General features: G+C 44.9%; 1 protein-coding gene across 5 annotated transcripts in view; it reads left to right on the top strand.

Annotated features, from left to right (window-relative positions):
* The first annotated feature begins 740 nt into the window (after nt 1–740).
* LOC140727918 (protein Shroom2-like) overlaps nt 741–27,605 on the top strand; it is a 238,621-nt gene continuing 211,756 nt past the window's right edge. For 3 of the 5 annotated variants that reach the window (XM_073045898.1, XM_073045890.1, XM_073045888.1), the window contains exon 1: nt 742–1,089. In XM_073045898.1, the coding sequence (XP_072901999.1) occupies nt 898–1,089 (192 nt within the window). In that variant the 5' untranslated portion in view covers nt 742–897. Of the gene's footprint in view, nt 1,090–27,605 lie in introns of all 5 variants that reach the window. The other 2 variants (XM_073045889.1, XM_073045894.1) reach the window with 2 other exon arrangements.

Here is a 27,605-nt window from a genome sequence, read left to right as displayed (position 1 = left end):
AGGCAATGCCTCGAAAAGGTGGCATTCATAGAACACAGAACTCTACAGCACATTACAGGCCCTTCGGCCCACAATGTCGTGCCAACCATGTAACCTACTCCAGAAACGGCCTAGAATTCCCCTACCTCATAGCCCTTTGTTTTTCTAAGCTCCGAAAGAGTCTCTTAAAAGGTTCCAGCTCCAGCACCATTAAGGATCCTCAGCATCTGGGAAGTGCCCTCTTCTCACTACTACAGGGAGACAAATTAGAGCCGATCCATGTCAGTCCTCAGGCAGGAGTTAATATGCTTCTTGACCAACCGCTCAAAGCACTTCCTCACAATGGATGTAAGTATTACTGGTACTGGATGCTAGTAATTGAGGCAGGGTACCGCGTTTTTATTGGCTACCATTATGACTAAAGGCTCGGGAATGGGCGTTGGGGAGGTGGCAATGGACATTAAGCTGCATGTGTGGAGGGAGAAAGATCACGATCAGATGAGTTTATTGTCAGATACATCAGGATTCAATGGAATTCCTTACTTGTGTGAAGCTCACAGATTAAACAGCAGCGTTGGAGCACGAGTGGAAGTCGAGCCCATGATCTGTGGCGTGGGTATAGCACGGCGAGAAGGGGCGAATGGTGCGGGAGGTGAGCGGGTTGCTGTGTGTGGCAGCGCCCAGCAGGGTGAGTGAGGATCCGCGGAGAGCCAGCTCCGGGGCGGAGATGGGACGCCGTCCCACAGGTGAAAGGTGCGCCGCCCGCCGCGGGCGGAGACTCGGCTTTGGAGCGCTCTCTTTCTCTCACACAGACACCGGGAGTGAGCGGCTCTGCCGGACGGCCCGAGGTGCCCCCTCCTCCCCATCGTGCAGCCCCCCGGATGAACGATCGCCCCGCCGGAGCCGGAGCCGGACCCCATGGCTGGGGAGGGGGTGCGAACGAGGGGAGCGGCAGCTGCCGACGAGCCGGACGGCACGGAGCCGGGCATCGGCGAGCGGAGGGCGGCCAAGGGTAGCCGCTGCGTGGAAGTTACCCTGAGTGGGGGAGCGCCCTGGGGATTCACGCTGCGGGGAGGCCAGGAGCACAGGGAACCTCTGCTCATCACCAAGGTAACTCGGCTGCTCTCCCCCACTCCCCCCCGTCCTCCATTTTCTCTCCCTCTCTCTCCCCCCCTTCAACCCCAACTTCACCCACCCCGAAAATAACAACTGGTACCCTCACCTTGCGGCGTCCTCTCTTTCAGGAAATAAGCAACCCTGATTCAGGAAGACACCAGTGTCCAGAGTGTTTTCTCAATTCATTTACTGGGTCTGGGTTGTGCAGGCCTGTATTAGACCAGTCCCCCCCCCACTCCTGACGGAGCTGTCAGGAAAAGTTGGACGAGCTAAGATTTTATTCCTTGTTGGATATTGAGGGGTGGCCGTATAGAGGTGTATCAGATTATGAGGGACATACATTGGGTGAATGCACATGTTTTTCATAGGGAAAGGGAAAATCAGAGGGCACAAATTTAAGATGATGAGAGAAGGATTTAATTTTTTAAGAGTTTGGACGAGGGACAACTTCTTCACACAGAAGGTGGTGGGTACATGGAACCAGCTGCCAGAGGACCTGGTTGAGGCATATACAATGCCAACATTTATATAGATACACGGAGAGGAAAAGTTTTAAGGGATACAGGCTAAATGTAGGCAAATAAGACTAATTAAAACAACACAGTACAGACCCTTCTGCTCACAATGACCTTTAACCTACCCCCAAGGTCAATCTAACTTCCCACATAGCCCCGTCCATTTTTCTTTCATCCATGCGCCATGTGGGTCAGCATGAACCAGTTGGGCAGAATGGCCTGCTTCCATGTATTATTTTATACCTAGGTGGCAGTGAGTTGCCCTCTTGATTCGCTGTTCCCTAGAGTTGAGAAAACTGAGAGGCAAGCTCAATGAAACATTCCAATCTCCTTACAGGGTTAATGAGGGGAGGATTTTTCCACCCAGATGGGGTATCTGGAAGCTGGGAATAAAAGGTCAGCCATTCCACACAGAAAGGATGACATGTTTAGAATTCTATGCTGGGACTAAGTCATTGATTTCTGGTCATAGGTGGGGCAGCAGGTAGTGCAGCTACCTCAGTGGGCTCAATCTTAACCCCTGGTGTGTGAGTGTGTGGGGAGGGGGGGTGGTTGGGGATGCATTTCTAGGTTTCTCCTATTTGCTCTGGTTAATTGGCTGTGGTATATTACCCTCTGTGTAGGAATCAGGGCTAATTGCAATCTGTGAGGGAAATCGGTGGGGAAATCAAATTGTTGGATTGGCCTGAGAGCCAGTATGGAATTGCTGAACTAAATAGTCTCCTGTGTCAACCCAGTTGGGTGATGTTACGGCTGTGTGGTCAGGTGGACATTGAATACCATGGATATGTGGTCTAAACCAGTTTTAGATCCCTGGTACCAGAGTGAAAGATGTAGTGGCCAGTGAAACAAACAAAACAGAGGATGTACTATTGGATGCATGGTGTGGACTGAATTTTATGTCCCTTGGGGTGAGGATGCTGTCTACAATCTGCTACTGGAAATTTTTTGTTGATACCATGGAAAAAACTGATAATATTCAAGGGCAAACAGCAAAAACCTTTAAGTATTAATAGTTGAAATGTCTTGCACATTGCCTTTATTAAAAATTGGTGATGATAATGAGAGAAAAAGAACGTACTGAGCGTTTCATGTTTATCTGCATTTTGCCATGGGTAATATTTATGTGTTGTGTGAATTGGGTACATTGTTGTGAAATGATACTATTTACATCACTGGTTATGTGTCATCAGTGAGTTCACACAGCCCTTTTCCATCTACTTGTTCAACTGTTTCTGAACTAATGATACTGTCTCTGAATGTCTATATACGTAAAACAGCTGGTGGAGTCTGTGTGTGTTGGAAAAAAAGCTGTTACTGGTGACTGAGCATATTGACTGGTATGCATTTCTTTGATATCACTGGTAAATTAGAATGATTGCCTGTTGCAGAAATTACTTGTGGCTAAAGTTACTCAATGGTGGAAAATATTCATTGTTGTCTGAACCTAAGATTGGATTCCAAAAGATTAACTGATGTAGAGCCATTGTGATGGCTGCTCTGTCTTTTTCTTTTATTGACTTTTATTCCCTGTATATGATTCTGGTCTGATAAGGCCATTTCAGCTGGAGAGGCTTCGGATGGACTCCTAGTTGGGTGAGGATCTGGATGTGGGTATTGTGTTCTGAAGATGGTGTTTTGGAGGTCACTTTGCATTGTGTCATGTGAACAAAGGATTCGATGCTTATTGTTTGGGTTTCAAATCTGAAACCACACTCTGTCAATGATTGATTTTAAAGTACATTGCCGGAACCATGTGCTGAAGTTGTGGCATTCATTTGACTCTTCAGTGAGTGTCACTGGCTGCAGTACTGGCTTCAGCAGACACAAATATTGGACACTTGGAATTGTCAACACTGTCTTCATATTGAGCTGAAATTAGGAGATGGGTATTGGCTTTATTTTGACATCACAGGACAGGGCCAAGTTAAAGGAAGTTATTTGGAACGACAGCCTGGTCGCAGTCTCCACCCAAAGTCTCAACACTTCTGATGCAGGGTCTTAATCCAAAACATTGACAGGTCTTTGCCTCACTGATGATTTTGGCCCACTGAGTTCCTACAGTTGTTTTTTTTTGCAAGTAAAGTTGTTTGAGCTTTTTTTCTGCTGAAGAACCTGTTCAGTGGAAGCCCAAATGTACATACAGGTGGCCCCCATTTTTCGAACGTTCGCTGTACGACAGCTCGCCGTTACGAAAGACCTACATTGGAACCTGTTTTTGCTAAACAAAGAGGATTTTCGCTTTTATGAAATGAAAGACTCCCACTTTATACGTGTGTTACCCTGAGAAAGACGACCATGACTGTGAAGCCTTGTGCGGGCAGTTGTGTGCGTATGCATGGATGTGTGTATGTGTGTACGTGCGTATGCGTGGACGTGCGTATGTGTGTACGTGCGTATGCGTGGACGTGCGTATGTGTGTACGTGCCGATTTTTGTTTCTCTCTCCACGTGGATTTTGACTCGCTGACTTCCTGATTTTGATAAGTGAAACTACACTATACATACAATATTTCTGTTTTATATAGGCTGTATATCATATCATTCCTGCTTTTACTATATGTTTGTGTTATTTTAGGTTTTATGTGTTATTTGGTTTGATTTGGTAGGTTATTTTTTGGGTCTGGGAATGCTCAAAAAATTTTCCCATATAAATTAATGGTAATTGCTTCTTCACTGTACGACATTTCAGTTTACAAATGGTCTCATAGGAACGTTCTACCTTCGGATAGCGGGGGAAACCTGTATTGGGATAGTTTTAATGCAGGTAGGAAATAGAATTCATGGTCCCTTTGCACACCATCAGGTTTAATAGAAAGGCCTTTCTTTAACGTCCTGGAATTCTGGGCAGCTGTACACAAGTAAAGGAGTTCCAAGGCCTCAATGTAAAATCCTGTTTTCATTTTTGTTAATGTTTAGATATTGTCTAAGAAATAACCCTTGTTTTCTAAATAGTGGGCTGGGGTTATGGGATTCTAAGCTCCATTTGAGAGCCGGACAAGCCTTTGGTGTCATCTCAGATGGCAACGAGGAGGCACACAGGACAGTGATAGTTACTGGTTGAGTGGTGTCACAATGGCAAGATGGAGGAACTGATTGTGAACATCAGAAAGGAGAGGTCGGGAGGAAACGGTGATTGAAAGGGGGAGCGGCTTTAAGGTTCTGTGTGTCAACATCTCAGAGAATCTGTCCTGGGCCCAATACGTTGAATCGATCGTGAAGAAGCCGGTTGTGGCCCTACTTTCTTAGGAATTTGGGGAGATTTGGTATGTTGCCGAAGACCATTGCAAGTTTCTGTATGGTGCAGAACATTCTGACTGGTTGCATCACAGCTTGATATGGAGGTTCCAGTGCAGAGGATCACAAGAGGTTGTTGACTTGGGCATCTCTAGCAAGAGCACACCTTCCTCCACATCAATAAATTATCAAGAGGCAGTGCCATCATTAAGGATCCTTGATTTTGGTGACATGCCCTCTTTTCGTTACTACCATTGCTCAAAGTTCGAAATGCATTTATTATCAAATTCTGCATACAGTACACAACCTTGAGATTCACCTTCTTGCAGACAGCCAGAAAACAAGGAAACACAATAGAACCGGTTCAAAGAAAAACCCCACACGAGGTTATCAAACACCCAGTGTGCAGGGGAAAAACAAATCACTCAAGCAGTAAAAAGTCAACAGATAACATTAACTGCAGAGTCCCCAGCGCTGTGCCAATGGCTGCAGGTCACAGCTGCAGAGTTAGTTCAGTGCCAGAGCGCTCCAGTCAAATCATTGCAAAGAGTAGAAAGTAAACAAAAAAACACAGGAGCAAGAACTGCCAAGTCTCTGAAGCAAGTCCACAATTGTGGAGAGCATTCAGCACTGAGGCAAGCCCATTTGGAAGCCCGACGATTGCAGGCAAGAGCCGCTTCTGAAACCGGTGTTTTCACTTGCAGGTAGCAGCGAGAGAGACCGGTCCAACGCAGGCAGACAGCGTTGAGCATCTGTTGGCTTTTCACTCTTGTCCTTGGTGACTTTGAGCTTGCTCATGCTTTAATTGGCGTGGAGTAATGGAGCGGACCATGGGTTCATGTTCCACCATTAGAAATCGACACAGAGTCTCATCCGTATCGAATCCCCCAGGCATCTGTGGGAATGCCAGGTTGTTCAGTCAGACCATAAATACATTCTTAAAAGGGAGAATGCTGCAACTGATCACAGTTTGAATAAGTAAATTTAGAAGAAGAGGAGTATCCAGTAGTCTTGTAAGCTGTCGGCAAGATGTCACTGTTGGTCACTGGCACCATTTTGTCAGAGGTCAGAGCAGTGGTATTGGGGAAATGGTTTCAGAGTCTGAAGACCCAGACTCAACAATATTGGAACAGCTTCTTTCCCGGATCAGGAATCCGATTTCTGACCAGTCCATGAACACTACCTCATTATTTCTTTATTTTGCACTAATTGTTTATATTGTAATTTATAATAATCAAATGTCTTTGCAAAGCAACAGCTTTCATATCACGTAAAGAAGGTGGTGATAAATCTGATTCTGATCCTGGTTTAAGTTTCACTGAAACTACCTCTTCCTCTAATTGGAGCATGTCTTGAAGTTGAGAATTAACTTATCTCTATGGCTGAGTTAGTAAGTGAGTTTCAAGCACAAAGCATATTTTGGCAATTTGCTTTGTAGTTTATTTATGTGATGAATGTGTGACTAAGAAATACACCTACCTGGACTGAACCATAGGATTTTACTGTCCCAAATTACATGTCTATGAAGCACCTGTTACTACTCAAAGTTCTCAATCACAAATGTGGCCTGGGACCTGAGGCAAGAAAATGAAGTTGAGAGCAGTCAAAATCTAATTAAATAGCAGAGTAGCCTACTGTGGTTTATAATGTTCTCAGAGATTTTTGGGCCCACTAATTTTTTTTAAGGTGCAATGTAAGATTTTGCCAAGAGTTTAAAGAAAGCTTAATACTCATTTTAAAGATGCAAAATGTTTCCTTTGATTTGTGAAAGTTATAATTCTTTTTAAAGTGCTTGGAAATATGTACAAGAGGGATGTCAGGGGTAAGCTTTTCACACAGAGAGTGGTGGGTGCATGGAATGCACTGCCAGTGACGGCGGTAGAGGTGAATACTATGGGGTCTTTTAAGAGACTCTTAGATAGGTACATGGAGCTTAGAAAAATAGAGAGCTATTGGGCAGGGAAATTCTAGGCAGCTTCTAGAGTAGGTTACATGGTCGGCACAACATTGTGGGTCAAAGGGCCTGTAATGTGCTGTAGATTTCTATGTCTATGAGTTGACCACCAAGTGAGAATTGAGCCCTTTATAGATCACTCTGACACGTGGGTTCCCTCAGCGTCATAGGGTGATGGGTGCCGTGAGGCTGGCTGTCAACCAGGGCTTCTCCTTCATCTGGGGACCTGATGGTCTCCTTGGAGGATGATGTAAGAGAATTTGAGAATAGTTGCCTTGGAAGGTGCTCATTGAAAAATAAAGGCAGAATCTCTTGTTCTTCTTTTGGTTCTTAAGGGAGAAAGGAACAGGAGTGGTTATAAGTTAGTTTTTGTTATAATTGGTTGAAAAATTCAATGAGTAAACATGTTTAACGCGCGTGCTTTGCCTCAAGCTGGAATTAATGATGGCAGACCTGTAAGAGTTCATCAACCATGATGTCCATGCACACGCACAGCAGAGTCAATGGCCCTTTCATTCCACTTGGTTCTTCTTGTTCTTGCTCTACACGAGCTTCCTTTGCCTTCCTCTCTTCAACTTAGCTGTGGAATCTTGTGCCGTTACTGGCCTATCTGTTACTGGCGACTGAACTTATTCACAGTGTATGATACCATTGGTAAATTAGAATGATTGCCTGTTGTAGAAATTACTTGTGGTTCAAGTTAGTCAACAGTGGAAAATATACATTGTATACTGAATTCCAAAAAAAAAGTGATGTAGAGTCATTGTGATGACTGCACTGTCTTTTTCTTTTGCAATATGACTTTTATTACCTGTGTATGTTTCTAGTCTGAGACTAATTGATGCGGTCGTTGTAGTTGGAGAGGCTTCGGATGGACTCCTAGTTGGGTGAGGATCTGGATGTGGGTATTGTGTTCTGAAGATGGTGTTTTGGAGGTCACTTTGCATTGTGTCATGTGAAGAACAGTACAAAGGATTCGATGCTTATTGTTTGGGTTTCAAATCTGAAACCGCACTCTGTCAATGATTGATTTTGAAGTACATCGCCGGAACCATGTGCTGAAGTTGTGGCATTCAGTGAGTGTCACTGGCTGCCTCCTTCTCAGATGGTCCCTCTTCAGCTGGCGGTAGCTCTCTGTGTGAGAAATCGGCGCAGGAATAGGCTGTTCAGCCCCCCTGTTTGCTCTACTAATCTATTAACTGGCCTTTTTCTGAGAATCACTTACTCGCACTAACCTTGGTTCCCTTAATTGTACTACATCTGGAATAAGTGAGCTTGCACAAACTTTTTGTGTAGAGAAGGGCACAGATTTGCCACCCGAGAAGCTGCTTCTCAGCTCCATCCTGACTGGCCACCAACCCATTTTCAGGTGGTGACCCCGGTTCTAAACTGGAAACTCAGGGTGTGAACATCAACTCTGCATCTGTCCAGTTCTAGGGTCAATGGTAGATCTAATGACCCAGATTCTGTCCCTACCGCTAATGTAGGTTTTCTTCCACATCCCAAAGATGTACAAGTTGGTGGGTTAATTAGCCATGTGAATGACCTCTTGTGTGCAGGTGAATTTAGGCTCTGGGGGGAGTAGATGGGTATGTGGGGAAATAAAATAGTTCTTGTAGGATTAATGTCAACGGATGGTGTGGACTCTGGTCAAAGGCCCTATTTCCTTGCTGTATGACTATCTAATTCTACTCACCAATTTCCCATCATTTCAAAAATACTTTTGTCCCAGCTTTCACACTCTCATTTTCTCGACACTGCCCATTGTCTTCTGTCTTCCTGCCCAAACACCCTGCTTGTACGCCTATTCACAGAGCTGTGTTCACTGTTTTCACGTTGGCACGCTCTCTGTGCCAGTCTCCCACAGGGGTGTACAGACACTGCCCAACAGCCTGAGCTGCTGCAGAAAGTTTATTTATTTATTGAAATACAGTGTGGAATAGGACCTTCTGGCCCTTCAAGCTGTGCCAGCCAGCAATCCCCGATTTAATCTGAGCCTAATCAAGGGACGATTAACAATGACCAATTAACCTACCAACCGTTACAGCTTTGGATTGTGGGAGGAAACCGGAGCACCCAGAGGAATCCCACACGGTCACGGAGACAACGTACAAACTCCTTACAGGAAGTGGCAGGAATTGAACCCCGGGCTGCCTGTACTATAAAGTGTTGTGCTAATTACTACGCTACTGTACTAGCTTAACCTCTTAGCTGGGACCAATTCTTAACTGTAGTCTTGCCATCAATTTTCCCACGTAGCAAACTTGGATGAAAAAGCAGAATTTATTACCCAAGTCAATGGTGTAGATTGTAACTGGCTGAAGACTGCAGCCTCCTGTGACACACTAACGACATTAATCAGGTGCCGGTACAGTATATGGATGTTTGAATTGCATTCTAACAAATCCTGCTTCTCTGCTTTTCTATTGCCCTGAAGTATGAATGCAGAGAACTATTTCCAACAAGCCCAATAACCTTGCCATCTTCTTCCATTGCTTTCCATCTGGATAAAACTGCACCGTAAATCTATGCCTGATTAAAATAAAGTATTTCAGCTCGTCCAACACCACCATTCAGTTGGCTATCTGCAAACTACCAAGTCTACATGTCTTAGATGACCAAGCACTAGTTTTTTTTGCTTTTATCATGGAGTTTTACAGCATAAAAACAGCTCAACTAGTCCACACTGACCAAAGTGTTAATTTGTGTTTTAAATCTGGTTCGTTAAAATTTTTGGGGTATGTAGCACTGTTTTTCCGCTAACCAATTGGGGTCACTGGCCATCCACAGAGGTAATCACTCAGCGTTTGGCAGCTCGCCAGCAGGCGCTGACGTTCTTGTTGGACGATGTTTGGGAACCTGTGGGGAACTACTTACCCCAAGTGAAGAAATATGTCGGACACGCTTCCTGATGCTGCAGCTTTCTGCGTGCTTTTGTTGAAGCAATCAAGTCTGTAAGCTTCCTCCTTGTTTGTTCACTCACCTTTCAAACCTGAAGAAACTACTCATGTGTGAAGGTTGAAAGAGGAATATTCAGTCCCTTCTGTCACATGTACGTTTGCTGTGAGGAACCTAGTACCTTCCAGATTGTCCACCTGAGCTTAAGGCTGCTGTTGGCAAAAATTACACCCGTCTTCATCACTGTGATCTTACACATTGGCAGACTCATCCCCACCAGTACTGTACCCTGGTATTATACTGTACAATAACAGAGCCATCCGCACCAGTATTTACGCCATTTCTACCTACAGTATTGTGTCCAGTGTGATATCAGAGTGGCACTGTAGTTTTACCTATTACTGCTTCCCTTGTACCATGTCAGAGTGTCCCCACCAGTCCCTACCAACTTGCATTTGGTGCTGGGGGTGGACTTAATCTGAGCCAAGAGTTTAAATGGGGCATGCTGTAGCCCTGGCCCAAGTTCCACTCTGGGCTGGAGTATTGGGTGGTCTTCGGAGTGTGCAGGTGAGGTGGTTCTATTCAAATGGTGACAGGATATCTCAGCCTCTGGTCTTGCAAGTCTTGGAGCTGTTGTTCTTGTGGGTGAGGGGTGGAATGGTGAGTAGCCAGTGGGGTAGCACTGGATTCCTTGCATCTTGCCAGACAGTGTGCAGCTGGCTGGACCTTCCTCCACCATCTCTTTAACGAGTGTATTTTTGGTGCATCAGCTAGTTCATGCTGTCTGTGAGTCATTGCATTCAGAAGTACAAGTGGTCATTTCTTTCCATAAAAGGTCTCACTAACCTCTCTCATTCACTTTATCTATCTCCAGTGAATGTTTATACTCACTTTATAGGGCACCGTTACAGGGTAGTCAAAGTTCTTTCCTGATGAAGTTTATAACATCCCCTTTTTATGCAAACTGTGCCATGTTAACCCTTTCGATACTGAAGATTTGTTAGCCTTTGGGCCAGAGCTGGGAATGTTTAGTCTGACTTGCCAGGCCCCATCTTTCTGTGTGTCTGAACTTGGCACATTGACCAAGCTTGAGGCTTCAGACCGCTCCCCCACCCCCCAACAGAAGTTGTTTCCACATCTTCCTCCTCCCTGAGAGTGAATAAAACTCTTGTGCCAGCCTTGTTATGAAAACAGACTGAATTTTCCTGTAAACAGTGACAGGAGTGGATCACCTCACACCCATCCACTCTGTGGGAGCACACCTTGCCTCGAAGTTGCAGGGCATTGAGATTTTATTTTGGATGCTGTGCAGCTCTGTGACTAGTGATACCCTCTTGTATAGCTTGTTGTTGACAGCATGGTCCCATTCATAACATTGAGTTGACAATCAGCATTTTAGTGACGTTGGCCACGTGGATAACATTGGGCAAGGGTGGTCAGCAGCTCCAGATTCTTCTGAATAGTGGTTGGAGACTCTGCACTTCCCACATTGGCCTATCGGTCCTTTCTGACCTACAGGAGCAGAGTTGGAGCAGGTTGTCCTCCATCCAAAGACGTGTTTGGATTTGCTCTTTGAGCCAGGCCTGCATGGAGCTATTGAATATTCTGTCATGATCAGTTTTGAGTTCTGAGAACTTCTACCACCTGCCAGTCATCTCCAGCTTTCCAGTGTGTGTTGGTTCTCTTTCACTGGATTGAATTTAAATTTCTTGTAGTTTATAAAAATTCTTCCACGGTTGTTCCTTGTGTTATAGTCAGCCCATTAAATCAAATCCATGCAAAGCACACTCCTACAAAATAAAAATCACATTCCATCAATTCCACCCCCCCAAGACTCTCCTACAGACTCGGGGCAATTTACACTAGCCAAGTAAACTTCCAACCTACATGCCATTGGGATGTGGGTGGAGATCAGAACATCTGGAGAAAACCAAAATAGTTACGAGAAGAACGTCGAAATTGGGGACGCCACAGCTCAGGACTGAACATGGGTCACTGGAGCAATGAGTTGCAACATTATCACCACTGTCCCCTCCCACCACCCCACATTTTCATACTCTTTTATCACTCTCTATAGCCGCTTTCCAACCTCCCGACACCGACCCTCAGATACTGTTCCTCCTCTTTGCTTCGATAAGTTGGCGAAAATCTCGGCTCTGATTCATGACATCCGGCTCATCGGCTTCCAAGTCATGTTTAACATATCAATCCTATCAGTCCCAATTGGGTGAGCCAGCAAGGCTGTGTTGTTTTTTTAAAATGATTTGATGCATCACAAGATTGTAACTTCCATCCATCCCCTCCAGCTTCATGTTGCATGACTTCAGGAGGGTGAGTGGTTTTATCAAGGGTATCTGAAACATCGGCCATTCCCATTTCTCGCTTTCGCCTTCTGGGAACAGGCGGAGGAGCTTGAAAGCTCAGACATTCAGTGTTAAAGCTTCTGCCCAATATGAGGCTCCTGAACTAATCTTCTCTTTCACAACCCCTTCCTACTGGTGCTGCCATGTTCTCAGACTCTTAACTCTACCTCTCTCAGTTATTTCATGGTAGGTAAGTTGGTTTATCATACTGTTCATACATATCAATTTGTTCCAACAGTGCATTGAGGCACTAGTAGGAAAGTATTGCAGAGAGAGTGCAGTGCAGGAGGGCAGTAGGTGTTAGGTCAATTGCGAGGTAGATTATAAGATCAAGAGTTAATCCTGTTGTACACAGGAACCGTTCAATAGTCTTATAGAAGCTATCCTTGATCCTGGTGGTACATGCTTTCATATCTTCTGAGTGGGGTGGGCAGAGAAGAGAGAAATCCTTGGGTGGGTGGAGTTTTGATCACGCTGGCAGCAAAACATGTCGTCAGAGTCCATGCAGGGGAGGCTGGCTTCCGTGATGTGCTGAGCTGTGTTCACAACTCTACTGCAGGCAGGCATGGGCAGCGCACTCGCTATACCAAGTGTGACGTATGAGGGCCGGATGCTTTCTGTGGTTCATCGATAAAATTAAGTGAGAGTGAAAGGGGTAGTGCCAGATATTTACAAAGAAGTAGAGGTGCTGGTGATCTTTCTTGGCCAACGCAGTTGGACCAGTCAATTAGTGATGTCCACTCTTAGGAACTTGAAGCTGTCAACCTCAGCACTATCAGTGTAGATGGGCACGCATGCGTACCCCCACCCCACATTCCTTAAGTCAATGATCAGCCCTTTCATTTTGCTGACAGTTAATGTACAGGTTGTTGTCACTCAGATTGCTATATCCTTCCTGTATTGTTATTTGAGATACAACCCACTACGGTGGTATCATCTGCAAACTTGTCTCTGGATTTAGAGCAGAATCTGGCCATGCAGTTTTGAGTGTATGGGGAGTAGAGAAGGGTCTGTCAGTGGAGGAGTTGCTGTCCGTCCTTATTTATTTGTAGTCTGTTGGTGAGAAAGTCAAGGGTCCAGTTTTAAAGGGAAGTGTTGAGTCTCAAGTCTAAGAGTTTGGAGATGAGTTTTGCTGGAATTATAATTTGAAGGTGGAGCTGTGGTTAATGAATAATGTAGGTATCTTTACTGTCCAGATGTTCCAGAGATGAGTGGAGGGCCAGCGAAATGGCATCTATTGTAGCACAAACACGAGAAAGTCTGCAATGCTAGAAATCCAAAGCAATCCACACACACAAAATGCTGGAGGAACTCAGCAAGCCAGGCAACATCTGTGGAAAAGAGTACAGTTGAAGCTTCATCCTGAAATGGGTTCTTGGCCTGTGACTTCGACTGTTTACTCCTTTCCAGAGATGCTGCTTGACCTGCTGAGTTCCTCCAGCATTTTGTGGGCCGTCTATTGTCGACCTGTTTTGCCAGTAGGCAAATTGCAGTGAGTTGGGTTTGTTTGGGAGGCTGAAGTTGGTGCAGTTGAAGACCAGCCTCTCCAAGCACTTCAGGATGGTGGATGTCAAAGCTACTGGGTCATCGTCATTAGTTTTGCCCTGTTTGGTGGTATTGGCCGTTTGGCATTTCTGTTTGCAAAACTGACAGCTGTAAAACTGCTGCACCATTTTGTTATTTTGCACTTATTGCTGTGTTTATTATCACCTTGTAATAATAAATACCCTGAGCTTCACAAACACAAAGAATTTCATCGCACCCTGGTGTCCTTCACTGTAAGCTCACCGGTGTCCGGCTAAATAGAAAAGCACGAGACAAATACCATTGACGTTCTCTCACGCTTGTTGCGGTGGGCCGGGATATTTTCAGCCCACGTTCTCGTCTATGTTTCCATGGATTGAAATTCAGGTTCTTCCAGTGGTGACATTAATTCCTAAACTTTGCTGGAAAAATAGCCCAAGACTGGAGTGTGCAGTTTTTTTGTTTCAAATCATCTTGGCAGTTAGACAGGGTGATGGTCCCATTAATCAGATTTCGCTCACTGAAAGCCCATTGAGTTCTGCTGTGAACAGTGACAGCCCTCGGCCAATAATTGCAGACAACACTTTTCCTCTATACCTGGCATCGTGGATGGTACGGTTGATTTATATTAACCACTGGGGCTGAGGTTTATGCTCCTTGTACCCCTGTGCTTTGCACCTTTGACTGACCGGAGCTACCCTGACTGTTGCCCTGATTTCCGTCTCACCCGGACACCGCGTTTTGTCCACTTTGCTGTTGCTGCCGTATGCAAGGTTTTTAAAAAAAATTGCCTTTTAAAAACAGAAACTCCACCCTGCTTCATGGGAAAGGGGGCGATTCAGGAATGATTTGTGAGCTGGTGATCTTTCCGGGAGGATCTGATGTCATTGGATTTCTTGGGGACCTGAGCCAACTATGGAATGCCTATGAAGAGTGAAGCTTGAAAGGCTTCCAGTGCCTCTCGGGTTCAGCCCTGGCCTTGGGTGCGTGCTGCCTGCATGTTCTTGGCACCACAAGCGTGTCCTCCTACAGAGCAAAGACTTGAAGTTAGGCATGTTAATCAGCCCCTACAAATTGTCCCCATTGCATGGTAGAGTTTGTAGGGAGTTGCTGATAAAGCGGGGAGATTAAAATGTGTTTAATGTCGTATTAGTGTAACTGGCTGGCTGATAGTTGGTGTACTTGATACGCCAAAGGGTGTGTTTGGCTCTGTGACTTGTGGGCATGTATCTTTGCTAACAAAGCACTCCTGAGGTGTGGTTGGTGGCCCATGCAGTTTGCTAGTTTGGTCACTAGTCAGTTCCACAAACGCCAGTGAAACCATGAGGGTGTCTGGTGAGAGGTTGATGTGAGGTGAGTATTGGTCGGGGTAGCAATGTAAGGACAACAGTGCTGTTGTCTTCTCTGCGGGATATTGAAACCCAGAGTGGGCTCACGCAGCAGAACGTGTTTGATAGGGTCTCTGGACTTTGCTACTACTTTGAGGATATTATTTTGCAATGAGGTGGAGGAAAAGGTGCAGGAGTGAAATGGATAGAAGTGGTAGAGGCAGGTTCGATTTTGTCATTTAAAAAAAATGGGATAGGTATACGGACAGGAAAGGAATGGAGGGTTATGGGCTGAGTGCAGGTAGGTGGGACTAGGTGAGAGTAAGCATTCGACACGGACTAGAAGGGCGGAGATGGCCTGTTTCCGTGCTGTAATTGTTATGTTATATGGGTAAAAACAGGCAATGCTGGAAATGTAGAGAAGGAGCAGTTTCGAAGAGCTGGAGCATGAAACACTGATTCACCGATTCTTTTAGGTGTGAGCGATTTCTATTCATGTTTGAGTACTCTCGTTTGGGAATCATACAGCTTTCAAAGTGTTATAAACTGAATAGCATTTTCACTCATTGGAAACTTACTGGAGAAAGAACTGACTGTACAGCAATGCCTGGTATAGTTAACTAGTTCTGTTGGGAACAATGAGCTATTAACCAGATAAATATTTTAGCAGGCTCATGTTTATTCACAATGCCTGACCTCCATTAACCTTCTCCAGTGATGCCTCAACTCGTTTAAGAACTGGATGATAAATCTCAATTTATGTTTTACCTTTCCTTTGCCTGCTGGTTAAGACACGATCTACAGTAAACAAGCGAAATAAATCAAAGTTCCAGGCACCCATATCAGGGTTGCCCGTACAGTTCCATGCATTGTGGAGGTTTTGTTAGCCTCGAGGGTTTTTCCCACACTCCCTCTTTGATATTCTGTTGCCTGGTTAAAGCTGCACCTTAGCAGTGACTCCTCCCTCATGTTTATGACTACAAGGACATGGTTGCTTTTAATGTCTCTCTTTCATTGCCCTGAGCAGGGGATGAGATTTTTCTTGACCAACTGATCAAAAGGAGATGGAGCCTGAACTGTCAGAACCAGCATACGTTGTGAAATTGTTGTCTTTATGGCAGCAGTACAATGTCATACATAACAATAGAGGAAGAAAACTGTGATCTAAACAAGTTGTGCAAAAATAAAAATTAAAAATAGTGAAGTAGTGTTCATGGGTTCAGTGTCCATTCACAAGTCAGAAGGCAAAGGGGAAGAAGCTGTTCCTGAATCGCTGAGTGTGTGCCTTCAGGCTCCTGTGCTTACTGATGGTAGCAATGAGAACAAGGCATAACTTGAGTGATGGGGGTCTGTCTTTTGGAGGCATCATTCCTTGAAGGTTTCCTGGATCCTACTGAGGTTAGTGCCCACGATGGAGCTGACCAAGTTTACAATTCTCTGCAGCTTATTTTGATCCTGTATAGTACTCTTCTTCCACCCCACCCCACCCCACCCCACCCATCATACCAGGCGGTGATACTGCCAATTAGAATCTGCAGAAATTTCCGAGAGTCTTTGGTGATATATCAAATCTTTTCAAACTCCTAACGAAATACAGCTGCTGTCTTGCCTTCTTTGTAGTTGCATCGATATGTTGGGCCAAGGATAGATCCTCTGAGATGTTGACATCAAGGAATCTGAAATTGCTCACCCTTTCCACTTCTGATCCCTCTGAGGACTGTCGTGTGTTCCCTTATCTTGCCCTTTCTGAAGTCCACAATCGGTTCTTTGATCTTACTGATGTGAGTGTAAGGTTGTTGCTGCAACCTTACTAGCAGATAAATCTGATAAATGTGAGGATGATAAGGTTTCTCCTCGCAGGGAAAGAGCTTTGTGCTTGTACACGGTCTTTCACAGCCTCTGATCATTCCAGTGCGTTTTGTAGCCAGTGATGTTGTTTTCACACGTGGTCATTTTTGAGAAGTGCAGCAGAGAGTTTATAGATAACAAGTCTTGATGTGGGAAGAACTGAATTACTAGTTTTCATGATGTGACTGTTTTTCCTTCAGCCAGCAACTTCACTCTCCCAAGCTGTGTCCATCTCAATGCAAACCTGTTCGTCTCCCGTTGTTGAATCTTCTGTCGATAAGATGTCATCTGAAACTCTGCCTGTACCTCAACTTGCACAGGATCCTACTGTTCCAGCAAGTTTGTGCTTACTAATCTGCCTCTAAACTCTTCATCATCTACATTTTAAAATCCTTATACTGGTTCTCAAATCCATCTATAGCCCCATATCCTTGCTTTTTCTGTGTGATCTTCTCAAGTCAATTTTAATACCTGACTTTTGATCATTTTGAATTCGAATGCTTTGCCTCTGGTGGAATGTCTTCAGATACCAAAGCCTCCATAAACTCCTTTGCCTCTACTTCTATTCATGATGCTCTTTAAAGCTATCTTTGGCCAAGCATTTGATCATCTACCCCACTGTCTCTTTGTGTGACTTTGTCTCATTGATAAATAAAAGGTCTAGGCATGTTAGATGCAAGGAGGATATGTTCCTTGACTGACGAGACCAGGGCGCTGTCTCAAAATAAGGAGTAGGCATCATGGGCCCATCGCTTCCCACCGTACAAGGTAACGTAGTTGTTAAGCACAATGCTTTACAGTAAAGGCGAACCAGGTTCAATTCCTGCCACTGCCTGTAAGGAGTTTGTTTTTCCTGCCTGTGACAGCATGGGTCTTTTCCCACGGTAAAGACATACTGGTTGGTCGGTTAATTGTTCAATGTAAATTGTTCCACGTTTAGGCTAGGATTAAATTAGGGGATTGCTGGCTGGGTGACGGGGCTCGAAGGCCCAGAAGGGCCTGTTCTGCCCTGTATGTCAGTAAACAAAACAATCATCAAGGATCCCTAGGCCATCTTCTCGCAGCTACCATTGGGCAGGGGAGACAGATGCCTGAACTCCTCACACCAGGTTCAAGAGCAGCTGTTCCCCTTCAACCATTTGGTCGTTGAACCAGTTTGCACAACCCTAATTGTTCCCTTAACCATTTAGTACTACCGTGCTCTTTATTGTAAAAATTGTGTATAATTTAAGTTTTTCTTGCTAACGTGGCACCTTTGGTGCTACAGAGGCTGTGTACAAGAAGGGCCAGAGTCACCTCTACCTTCTGAGGAGACTGAGGTGCATCGGGCCTCTCCTTCACATGTTCTACCAGTCTGTCTGTCAGTTTTCTATGTGGTGGTGTGTTGGGTGATGCCAACAGGCTCAATATACTGATTAGAAGGGCTGGTTCTGTTATAGGAGTGAAGCTGGACACACTGGAGACTGTGGTACAACAAAAGACCCTACAGAAAAATCTTGGCAATTTTGGACAGAGTTTCTCACCCTCTGCATCCCACCTTGGCTGAACAGAGCAGCGCTTTTAGTTATAGACGAAGACAACCACACTGCTCCAACGAGCACTACATGAGGTCATTTTTGCCCTCAGCCATTAGGCTCAATAATGAGTCAACCTATAGCCAGGGAGGTGATGACCCCTTCCTGTTAGACTGTTATTAACCTCTGCTGTTGTAGACACCTGTGCAATACTACCATCACTTCTAATCTGGATGGTGTGAATGTTTGCCCATTACATATAATATTACAGTAATTCTTGCACTACCACCTTACCAGTGTGAACTTCGTAATCTTGTAAATCTTATAACGTTGACTTGTAAATATTGAAGATTTTATTTTAAGGTAGCTTTTTTTTTCTTCTAATATTTGTCTATCTGTGCACTGTAATGCTGCTGTGACACTGTAATTTCCTTTGGGATCAATAAAGTATCTGTTTATCTAGGAGTCTCTTTCTTTCTACGTGCCTGTGCTGTTGCTGTAAGTAAACTTTTCACTGTCTATATGACAATAAGCTTGACTTAGAGGTCATGCAGAACTGGTGTCTGGAGAAATTTCTTCCCTTAGAAGAAGGTGAATCTTCAGAATTCTCCATTCTAAGGTCTGTGGAGGCTCATTATAATATCTATTAACTATTAACATTGTATGTTTTCTACCTCTGGTTTTTTTTCATTGGGTTCCACATTTCACATCATTGCCTGTTTTAATTAGCTTGTCCATAACCCCTGGAGGCACTGTGTGTCCTTTTGCCGCTGCTGCCCAACCTTGTACCCTCAGCAAGATTGGATGTAGCACACACTTGGTCCACATATTTCTAGTCATTGATACAGCAGTGAACAGCTTAGATTATGCGACTAGATCCTGAGGCTAGTCACAGTCTCCAAACCCAAAAATTACCTTTTCATATCTACTGCTTAATCAATTATCAATCTATGCCAGAAAGGTCCTCCCCTGGTTGTGCATGTCTGATTTATGTGCAGCCTGCATGTATAAACGGGAGTTTGGGAACCTGGCTTTAGCATATACACATTTGCCAGCTGCTGTGGAGCTGCAGGGGAACTCTGCTGTGTGGGAACTCAGTTTGAGTCGATCTCTGGTTGAGTTAAGCATCCTGGTTTCTCTCTCCTCCTCACTTCCTGCTCCTGAGTGAAGGCCCCTACGGGGGGTTTGAACTGTCTCTCTCTTCCTCTGTGCTGTTGGAGGATGTTACCGAAGTTCTGGGTCTGCGTTTTATGGGTTGAACTGTGGTTATCTTTTGGACGACTTTCAGTCAGGGCGGCCTACAGATAATGAACATTGAGTTGAACTGAATGTTGGCTCTTAGATTAAGTGTTTGTGTTTTTGCTCGTTCTTGTTGCCAATTTACTCGAGGGGGAGTTGATGTTCTTGTTGCCGTTTCGCAGTTTGTGTTTTACACATGGGGGCTCCGTGGTTTCCTTTATTACGTTTCTGTCTGTGGAGAAGATGAATCTCAGGGTTGTATACTGCATATGTACTTTGATAATAAATATATTTTGAATCTTCAACTTCATGATACACTTGACTTATTCAGGTTTTTTATTTGTCAGCTAGCCACATTTCCTATTTGGAAATAGTTCGGGTTACAACTGGTTCTCGGGGGCAGAACCCTGTTGTAATCTGTTTATTAGCACAAACCCTACATGCTCTACACTTACCTCTTGTGTGATACCTTTCAACGGCCTTTTAGACAATAGACAATAGGTGCAGGAGTAGGCCATTCGGCCCTTTGAGCCAGCACCGCCAATCACTGTGATCATGGTTGATCATCCACAATCTGTATCCCATTCCTGCCTTCTCCCCATATCCCTTGACTCTGCTATCTTTAAGAGCTCTAACTCTTTTAAATGGTTCCTCCTGAGCTATATTACAAATTACAACCTCAGCAATCACCTAGCTGTTCTGTGAAGTAGAGTTTCCTCTCCATATGTTCATTTGATTATGTGTAATCCATTTGTTTTTGTAAACTTCACAGTACAGGTTCTTCAGTCATAAATTCTAGCACATTCCCCCCCCCCCCCCGTTAACGTTGGGTGAATTGGTCTGTAGTTCATTGGTTTCCTTCTGTACTACACTGATTGGTGGGAATACATTTATTCCCTTCAAAAGTGGAAGAGCCAGTTGATAATTTTTAGGAATTTTGGATGCTGACAATCAGTGCATTTGCCATTTCCATTGCCAACTCTTTCAAAGCTTCTGGATATAGGTCATTGGGTCCCAGGGATTATTCACTTCCAGTTCAATTAATTAGCCTCAAGTCATTAAGCCCATTGAGTCTGCTCCATCATTTGATCATGGCTGATGTATTTTCCTTCTCAACCCCATTCTCTGCCTTCTCCCGTAACCTTTACTAATCAAGAAGTTATTAATATCCGCTTTAAATGTACAAGTGGGACAAATGAATGAGTCATGGAGTAGAAAAGCCCAACACATCCAATCTGCCTCCCTGAGCTCGTCCCATTTGCCTGTTTTCAGCCCACATTCTCCCATAAACCTTTCCCATCCAGATACCTGTCCGAGTGCTTTTTTAAAGCATTCCACTCAGACAGATCTCAAAGGAGCCAACACTTCCAAGCCACGATAACTATTCCTGCAAACGGGTTACACACATGAAGATGTGGGTTTGGGTTCTGTCTCTGACCCTCAAAGAACACTGATTTAAATCTGCCCCTGATTATTAAAATAGGCACATCCACCTTCTTGATGAATCAGACCATACAGTCCCTGTTTATTTTGCAGTTATAAGTTTTTTGGTCGTGGGCAAGCACCAGTTTAAATGGTTGATGAGCAAATTCTGAGGATGTTGTTTTAGGGAGTTTGATTTGTTGGCATTGCAGTGTTTCTTTTGTGCTGCATTTAAGCACCTGGGAGAAATAAGGATGTTCACTCTTAGAGAAAATACATTTGCAACGTTGCCTTGATGTTTAAATAATAAACAGCAGCATTGTATTTTCTTGTCGGGTTAATATGAGAAGCATTTTGCACAGGGAGCTCCTGGCTGGGGAGAAAAGAGTTGAAATTCTTGCTTTGATCTGGAAAAATAAATAATTAACTGCCAAAAGCTGTCTTTGAAAATGACTGGAATTTATTTTACACAATTCTCTTGAATCTTTGCTCTTATCCCTCCCCCTCGACTCAGCAGTTTTCTTTAGCGATACTTGACTTTGCCTTGACCTCAAACCGAGCCTACAATGCGTTGTCCCAGCTATTGCTGGTCTCGGGCACTCTTGAACCATTTTATGTTCACATTCTCGGAGTGCGGTTTGTGCAGAGAGGGGAAGGGTCAACGTTTGAAGTAAAACACATTTTGACATTAAGTCAGAGTATGCCGTTATGTTTGACTGATCAGTGATTAGCTCTGACCCAGTTGGGTCTAGTTTCACTGCCAGTTTTCAAAATAAAAACTGGAAAAGTTGCCTCAACTCTTTCTATATTGTGAGCTGGAAGATTTGTGACTCATAGGTGTTTTTTTCCATCTCAGTTTGGAAAGAAGAGCACTGATGTTATATTTTCACATTGAGATAATCTCTGCCTGAAAGCAACCTGGACTCCTGTTGGGTCTGCCTAATTGTTATGTAAATTACCCCTTTTCAGCATTGAGAGACCTCTTGACATTCAAATGCATTAAAATATGCTTGCTGTACAAGGCACACACTGGATTCTGAGGGATGAATTTGGGTTTGGTGGACGAGGAGGAGGAGGCATGGCCCAGGTTGAATTAGCCCAGGTTGCCCAGTAGAACTGTGCAGCAATTGACTGCCGGATGATATCGGCCAAGGCTGGAGAGCCAATCGGTCGCTTGGGTCCATGCACAAAGCGTAGCTGGGGGTTGTTACTGTTACGTGTATCAAGGTAGAGTGAAAGACTTTGTATGTCACCTGAACTGGCAATTCCAAGAATAAGCATACAGAGGTAGTACAATGGGAAAAGTAATGATACAATGCGGAATATAGTGTTACAGTAATAGGAAGTGCTGTGCAGGTAGACAAGGTAGAATGAGCAATCAGAATGAACTTTATCATACCAGAGGTCTGTTCAAAAGTCCTATAACAGTGGGTCAAAGCCGTTGGTTAGTCATACTTGCTTACTTGGGCCCTTAGCTCCCAGTGGAGCATAGACCATCGATGACCTCCTGTCTAGTTGGAGTTCATCAATGTTTCTGTTATCCATTGCACCCAATGTGCAAGGGATTGCCTGTACACTTCAGCAGAGCCCTGTTGGCAGGCCTTACCTGTTTCCACCTCTCACGTGTTGGATTTGAGAGGCTGTTGATTAGCCTGCTCGGCCCATGGTATAGAATCGGGACAATTACTGTAAAGAGAGTTTGCATATGCATACCCACTTTCGTGACCCCCTCCGAGTATTCTAAGTGTCTTTACAGTAAACACCCACATCCCCTCACAAATCACCTTCTCTAAATGACCCACTGGCGAAGTGTAATGGGAAAAAGTGAGAGTTTGCAGGCACTTGTGAGTGAGATAATTGGCAGGGGTACAGAGGGGAGGAAAGAGAGAGGGGATAGAAGTAACGGGAACAGGTATGGATCCTTTAGGCCAAGTAGTCTCCTCCCCTGCTGCTATAAAATAAACTGCTGGAAACAATGCATGGGCACAAGAAAATCTGCAGATGCTGGAAATCCAAAGCAACACAAACAAAATGCTGGAGGAGCTCAGCATCAGTCCTGAAGAAGGGTCACAGCCTGAAACATCAACTGTTTATTTATTTCCATAGATGCTGCCTGACCTGCTGAGTTCCTCCAGTATTTTGTGTGTGTTGCTTTGGAAACAGTACAGCCACTATTGTGTGTAGAGCAACTTCTACTGCCAGCAAAAGCATAATTGCTAGATGGTTGGTATTGTTAGAAATGCATACGATGGATGAAGTCAGCGGGTCAGGCAGGCCCTGTGCAGGGAAATAGATAACGAGGTTACAAATCGAATCTCCTCATCTGGGCTGAAGGATAGAGGGAAAGTAGCTAGCATAGAAAAACGTGGAACGAAGGGATGGAGCAAATGTCAGATGATAGGTGGATCCAGGGGAGGGAATTGACGGGGAGTGGGGGTGGTAGGAGAGGAAACTGACACGTGGAAAAAAGAGGAGTGAAGTGTATGGGCGATGGGTAGATGGGAGAGGGTGGAAGAGGGGAAAGAGATGTGGTGATGGGGGCCAGGTAACGTGTGAGGAGTGAGAAGATAGATAGATAGGTACTTTATTGATCCCAATGGAAATTACAGTGTCACAGTGGCATTACAAGTGCACAGATGTACAAACGTTTGTACAAATATTAGAAGAGAAATAAGAAAGAATAAAAAAAAAGTTACCACAAACAGTTCTAATAGGAGGTTGTCATCACTTCCCTGGCTATAGGTTGACTCATTCTAGAGCCTAATGGCCGATGGTAAAAATGACCTCATATGGTGCTCTTTGGAGCAGCACAGTTGTCTTAGTCTGCAATGTTCAGCCCTACATTGTTACATCACAGCACAATAAGCCCCTTTCCTCTCTCCCTCTCACACACACTGTCAGTCCTCCAACCGCAGGACAGACCGCCTCAGGGCCTCCCGCCTTCAGTAGACTCACGGACTCACAGACGTCTGGCCTCTGACTCTCCTGGTGACTCGCAAACCTGCTGAGACAGGGCTTTGGCCTTTGGGTCTTGTCCGGACTCGCTGACTTCAGACTTCGACCTTCGAGCTTCAATCTTCAGTATTGAGAGAGGAATTCCCCCTTTGGCCCCTACACTATCCCTACGAAGCTAAAAACCAAGTAATTGAGCCATGACCCGATGGACAGCACAGCTTAGCGCCATCTCGACCAAAGAAGCTGATCCCATCCCCAACTTGCCCAGATGGTTCAAGATATAAAGGGAGTGTCAGTTCTGTATAGCTCAGCCCTCAGGTGGTGAAATCGGATATCATAGTTACCTCACATCTGCCTGTGGGTCAGTACAGTGTCGCAGCTCCCGACATTTGGCCGAAATGCAGAGGACAATTTGCGGAAGTTATCCATCTTAAGGTTGACCTACTCATACTAGAGTCCTGTACTTCTGTTGCTTTTCATTCCAATCCTGAGCACTAGTGCTCAAGATCTATGTTGACTAACTTTCAGTTGAGTTGTTAGTGATCTTGGCTGTCGTGATGTCCACAAAGCCATGATACAACTCAAAGTACATATATCATCAGGAGTACACACTGTAGTTGTCAACATGTACAACTGAGACTCATTGTCTTGTGGGCATATTCAATAAATCCAACAGAATCAATGAAAGTCTGCACCAACAGGGTACACAACCAGTGTGCAAAAGACAACAACTGCAAATACAAAAAGAGAAAAATAATACTAATAAATAAGCAACGAACATTGAGAACATGAGATGAATTGTCCTTGGAAGTGAGTCCCCAGGTTGTGGGAACAGTTCAATGATGGGGCAAGTGAAGTTGAGTGAAGTTATCCTCTCTGGCTCAAGAGCTGATGGTTGAGGGGTAATAACTGTTTCTCAGCCTGGTGGTGTGAGTCCTGAGCCTCAAGCTCAAAACTCAAAAATAAACAAAATTCTGGTGTTCTCCCTAATAATTGTCATTCAGTCAACATCACTGAAACAGATAATCTGATCCGTTTTCTGGGGTGGTTTGTGGTTTGATTTTGTACAAATTGGCTTCTGAGGTTTCCATGCAAGGGCAAGATTTTGTGCAGTATTCCACTGGTTGCTAAATGATGCCCTGAGATTGTGAAGGGCGAAACCCAAATTGCAAGGATTTTTACGTGTGTGGTGTTAACTTGCACAAGCTCATACAGATTCTTTTTTTTCAGGTTCTGGGGACATTTGTGCAGATTTGTAGAACATATTCCTTGGCTTAGGCGTTGATAAACTCTGCTGGAAGAATGATTTTCAGTAGGAGAGTGGTGAAAATCCACAACCTATTGGAATGTTACCATGCTGGTCGCTCCTGCTCTGATGGTAGCCTGACTCTTTATCATACCAATGCAATTAGAAGTGAAAACATTCCTTGATGTGTTTGCAAAAATGTGTCTGTAAACACTTCAGAAATTCTGTGAATTCTCAATCCCTCCAGCTCTGGTCTTGTAACTCGACCACTTCCTTAACCCCAACACGTCTCTATCGTTGGAATTTCTTGCTTAAGCTCTGCCTGCTTTCATGCCTTTTTTTCGACTGCTTAAAGCTGTTTTTTTTAAATCAAGCTTTTTAATCACCTGTTCTTATCATCTTTCTCTTGGGGTCACCTCAGGTGTGACACTACATCACTACATAACAGTATAACGCCACTGGGGCTTGGTACGTGATGAAACCTGGGTAGTGGCTGGGAGTTCAGTAGTCTTGTGACCTGGAGGAAGAAGCCTATCCTAACAGAAGAATGCCAGCGGTTCTTGTCCTAATGCTACAGTAATGCCTGCTTGATGGTGGGGGGAGGTGGTCAAAGGGATTGCTGCACAAATGAGAGGGATTATTGACGATGCAAAGGGCCTTGCATACACAGTGCTCCAGATAAATGTCTCTGGGTGGAGGAGAGACCCCGGTCGGTGATCCTCTCAGGAGCCTTTGCAATACTTTGGAGGGACTTGCAGCCAGATGCTGTGCAGTTGCCGTACCAGGCAGGAATGCAGGTGGTCAGGACACTCTTAGAGGCGCTCCTGTAAAGATAGGTTAGAATGCGGAGGAGGGAAGCCTCACTAACCTCAATCTCCTCAGGAAGTGGGGATGCTGGAAGTATTGACTAAAGAGGTGGTCTTGAGGGACCAGGTGAGGTCACTGTTATGTCACTTCCAGAAACGTGGTGCTCCTAACTCCCTGCATGGAGGGAGGCTTTTGTGTGCAGTGAGGTGTGATCAGCCTGCACCTTCCTATATTCTACAATAATCTCTTTGGTCTTGTGCACACTGAGACTCAAGTTGTTGAGCTCGTACCACTGCCTCTGTTGGCGATGAGGGCAACCAGCAACAAACGATGAACTGGTTTGAACCGGGCCTAGCAGTGAAGTCATGCATCAGGAGTGGACTGAACGTGCAGCCCTGTTTGGGGGGTGTCTGTGCTCAGCGTGTGATGGAGCAGGAGATGTAACACACACTGACCGTGACCTTTCGGTCAAGAAGTCCAAGATCCAGTTACAGAGAGAGGTGTTGAGCGCCAATGAGGAGAGTTTCTCACCAGCTTCTGTGGGATAATCGTATTAAACGACAAGATGAAGTCAGTAAACATTGAATGAGGCACCACCTTCCAGTTGGGACAGGATGGAGCGGAGTGCAGAGGTTATGGCATCATCAATAGACTGAGCGATAAGCCACTGGATAGGCTGCGGTCTACAGGAAGATGGGGTTTAATGTGATCCATAACCAGCTGTTCAAAGCACTTCATTATTGTTGCGGCCAGCACCACTGGACAGTAGTCTCTGAGGCAGGTGTACTGTCGTCCTCTTGGGCACTGACCGGGATGATGTGGCCGCCTTGAAGCTTGCAGGGACAGTAGGATGTTCCAGAAGGATGATGAAGATGTCTGTTAGAAGCTCAGTTAACTGGGATGCACCCGACCAGGTATGTTATCAGGGCACGCAGTTTTACGTGGGTTGACCCTAGCTAGGGTTTTCCTTATAGCGATCCTGTTACTTGCCGTTGTCAGGTTGGGGACCAAACACAAGTATTGGACTCGGATCAAGTATTGGCTTTAAAGTAGAGTTCCCTCCAATCCCGTCTGCCATGTGATCTCCCCTGTCTCCCATGTTCTTGTTCTCTCCTCCCACTTCCCGCTTTGCCTTTTATTTCATTGCCAGCTTTCTTCAGTTCTGATGAAAGGTTATCACCCACGATGTTCAATCTCTGCTCCCATCCCAGACGCTGCGGAGCATTTTCAGCACCCTGTGTTTCTGTGCATTGTCGGATGGGCTTCTTCACCAGTGCTGCCTGAGTTTCCTACCTCTAACCCCCGCCTAGTGTGCAGTTTATCCGGGTACCAGAACGCAGAAGTACAAATCTACTTGAAAGCCACCATGAGTCCCACACTTCGGCTCGCTTTCTAACATGCTCATCCGTGCAGCAGGTTCGGAGGTGGATGCCGGTACTGAGACGTGGGTAGGTTTGCTCGCTGCTGGTGCATATTGAATTACAGATGGGACAGCCATGTTTGCCTGCTGCAGGCACAAAGTTGCAGCATCAATTTCAGCTTCCTTTTGCGGAGGACTCTCTGTTATGGAAATAAAGACTGCGTCATAGAAGCAGAATTAGGGCATTTGCCCATCGAGTCTGCCCCACCATTCCATCATGATTGATTTATTTTCCCTCTCA

This window comes from Hemitrygon akajei, chromosome 5 (assembly GCF_048418815.1).
Source record: "Hemitrygon akajei chromosome 5, sHemAka1.3, whole genome shotgun sequence".
Lineage (NCBI taxonomy): Eukaryota > Metazoa > Chordata > Chondrichthyes > Myliobatiformes > Dasyatidae > Hemitrygon > Hemitrygon akajei.
This window is presented reverse-complemented; position numbering and strand designations above follow the sequence as displayed.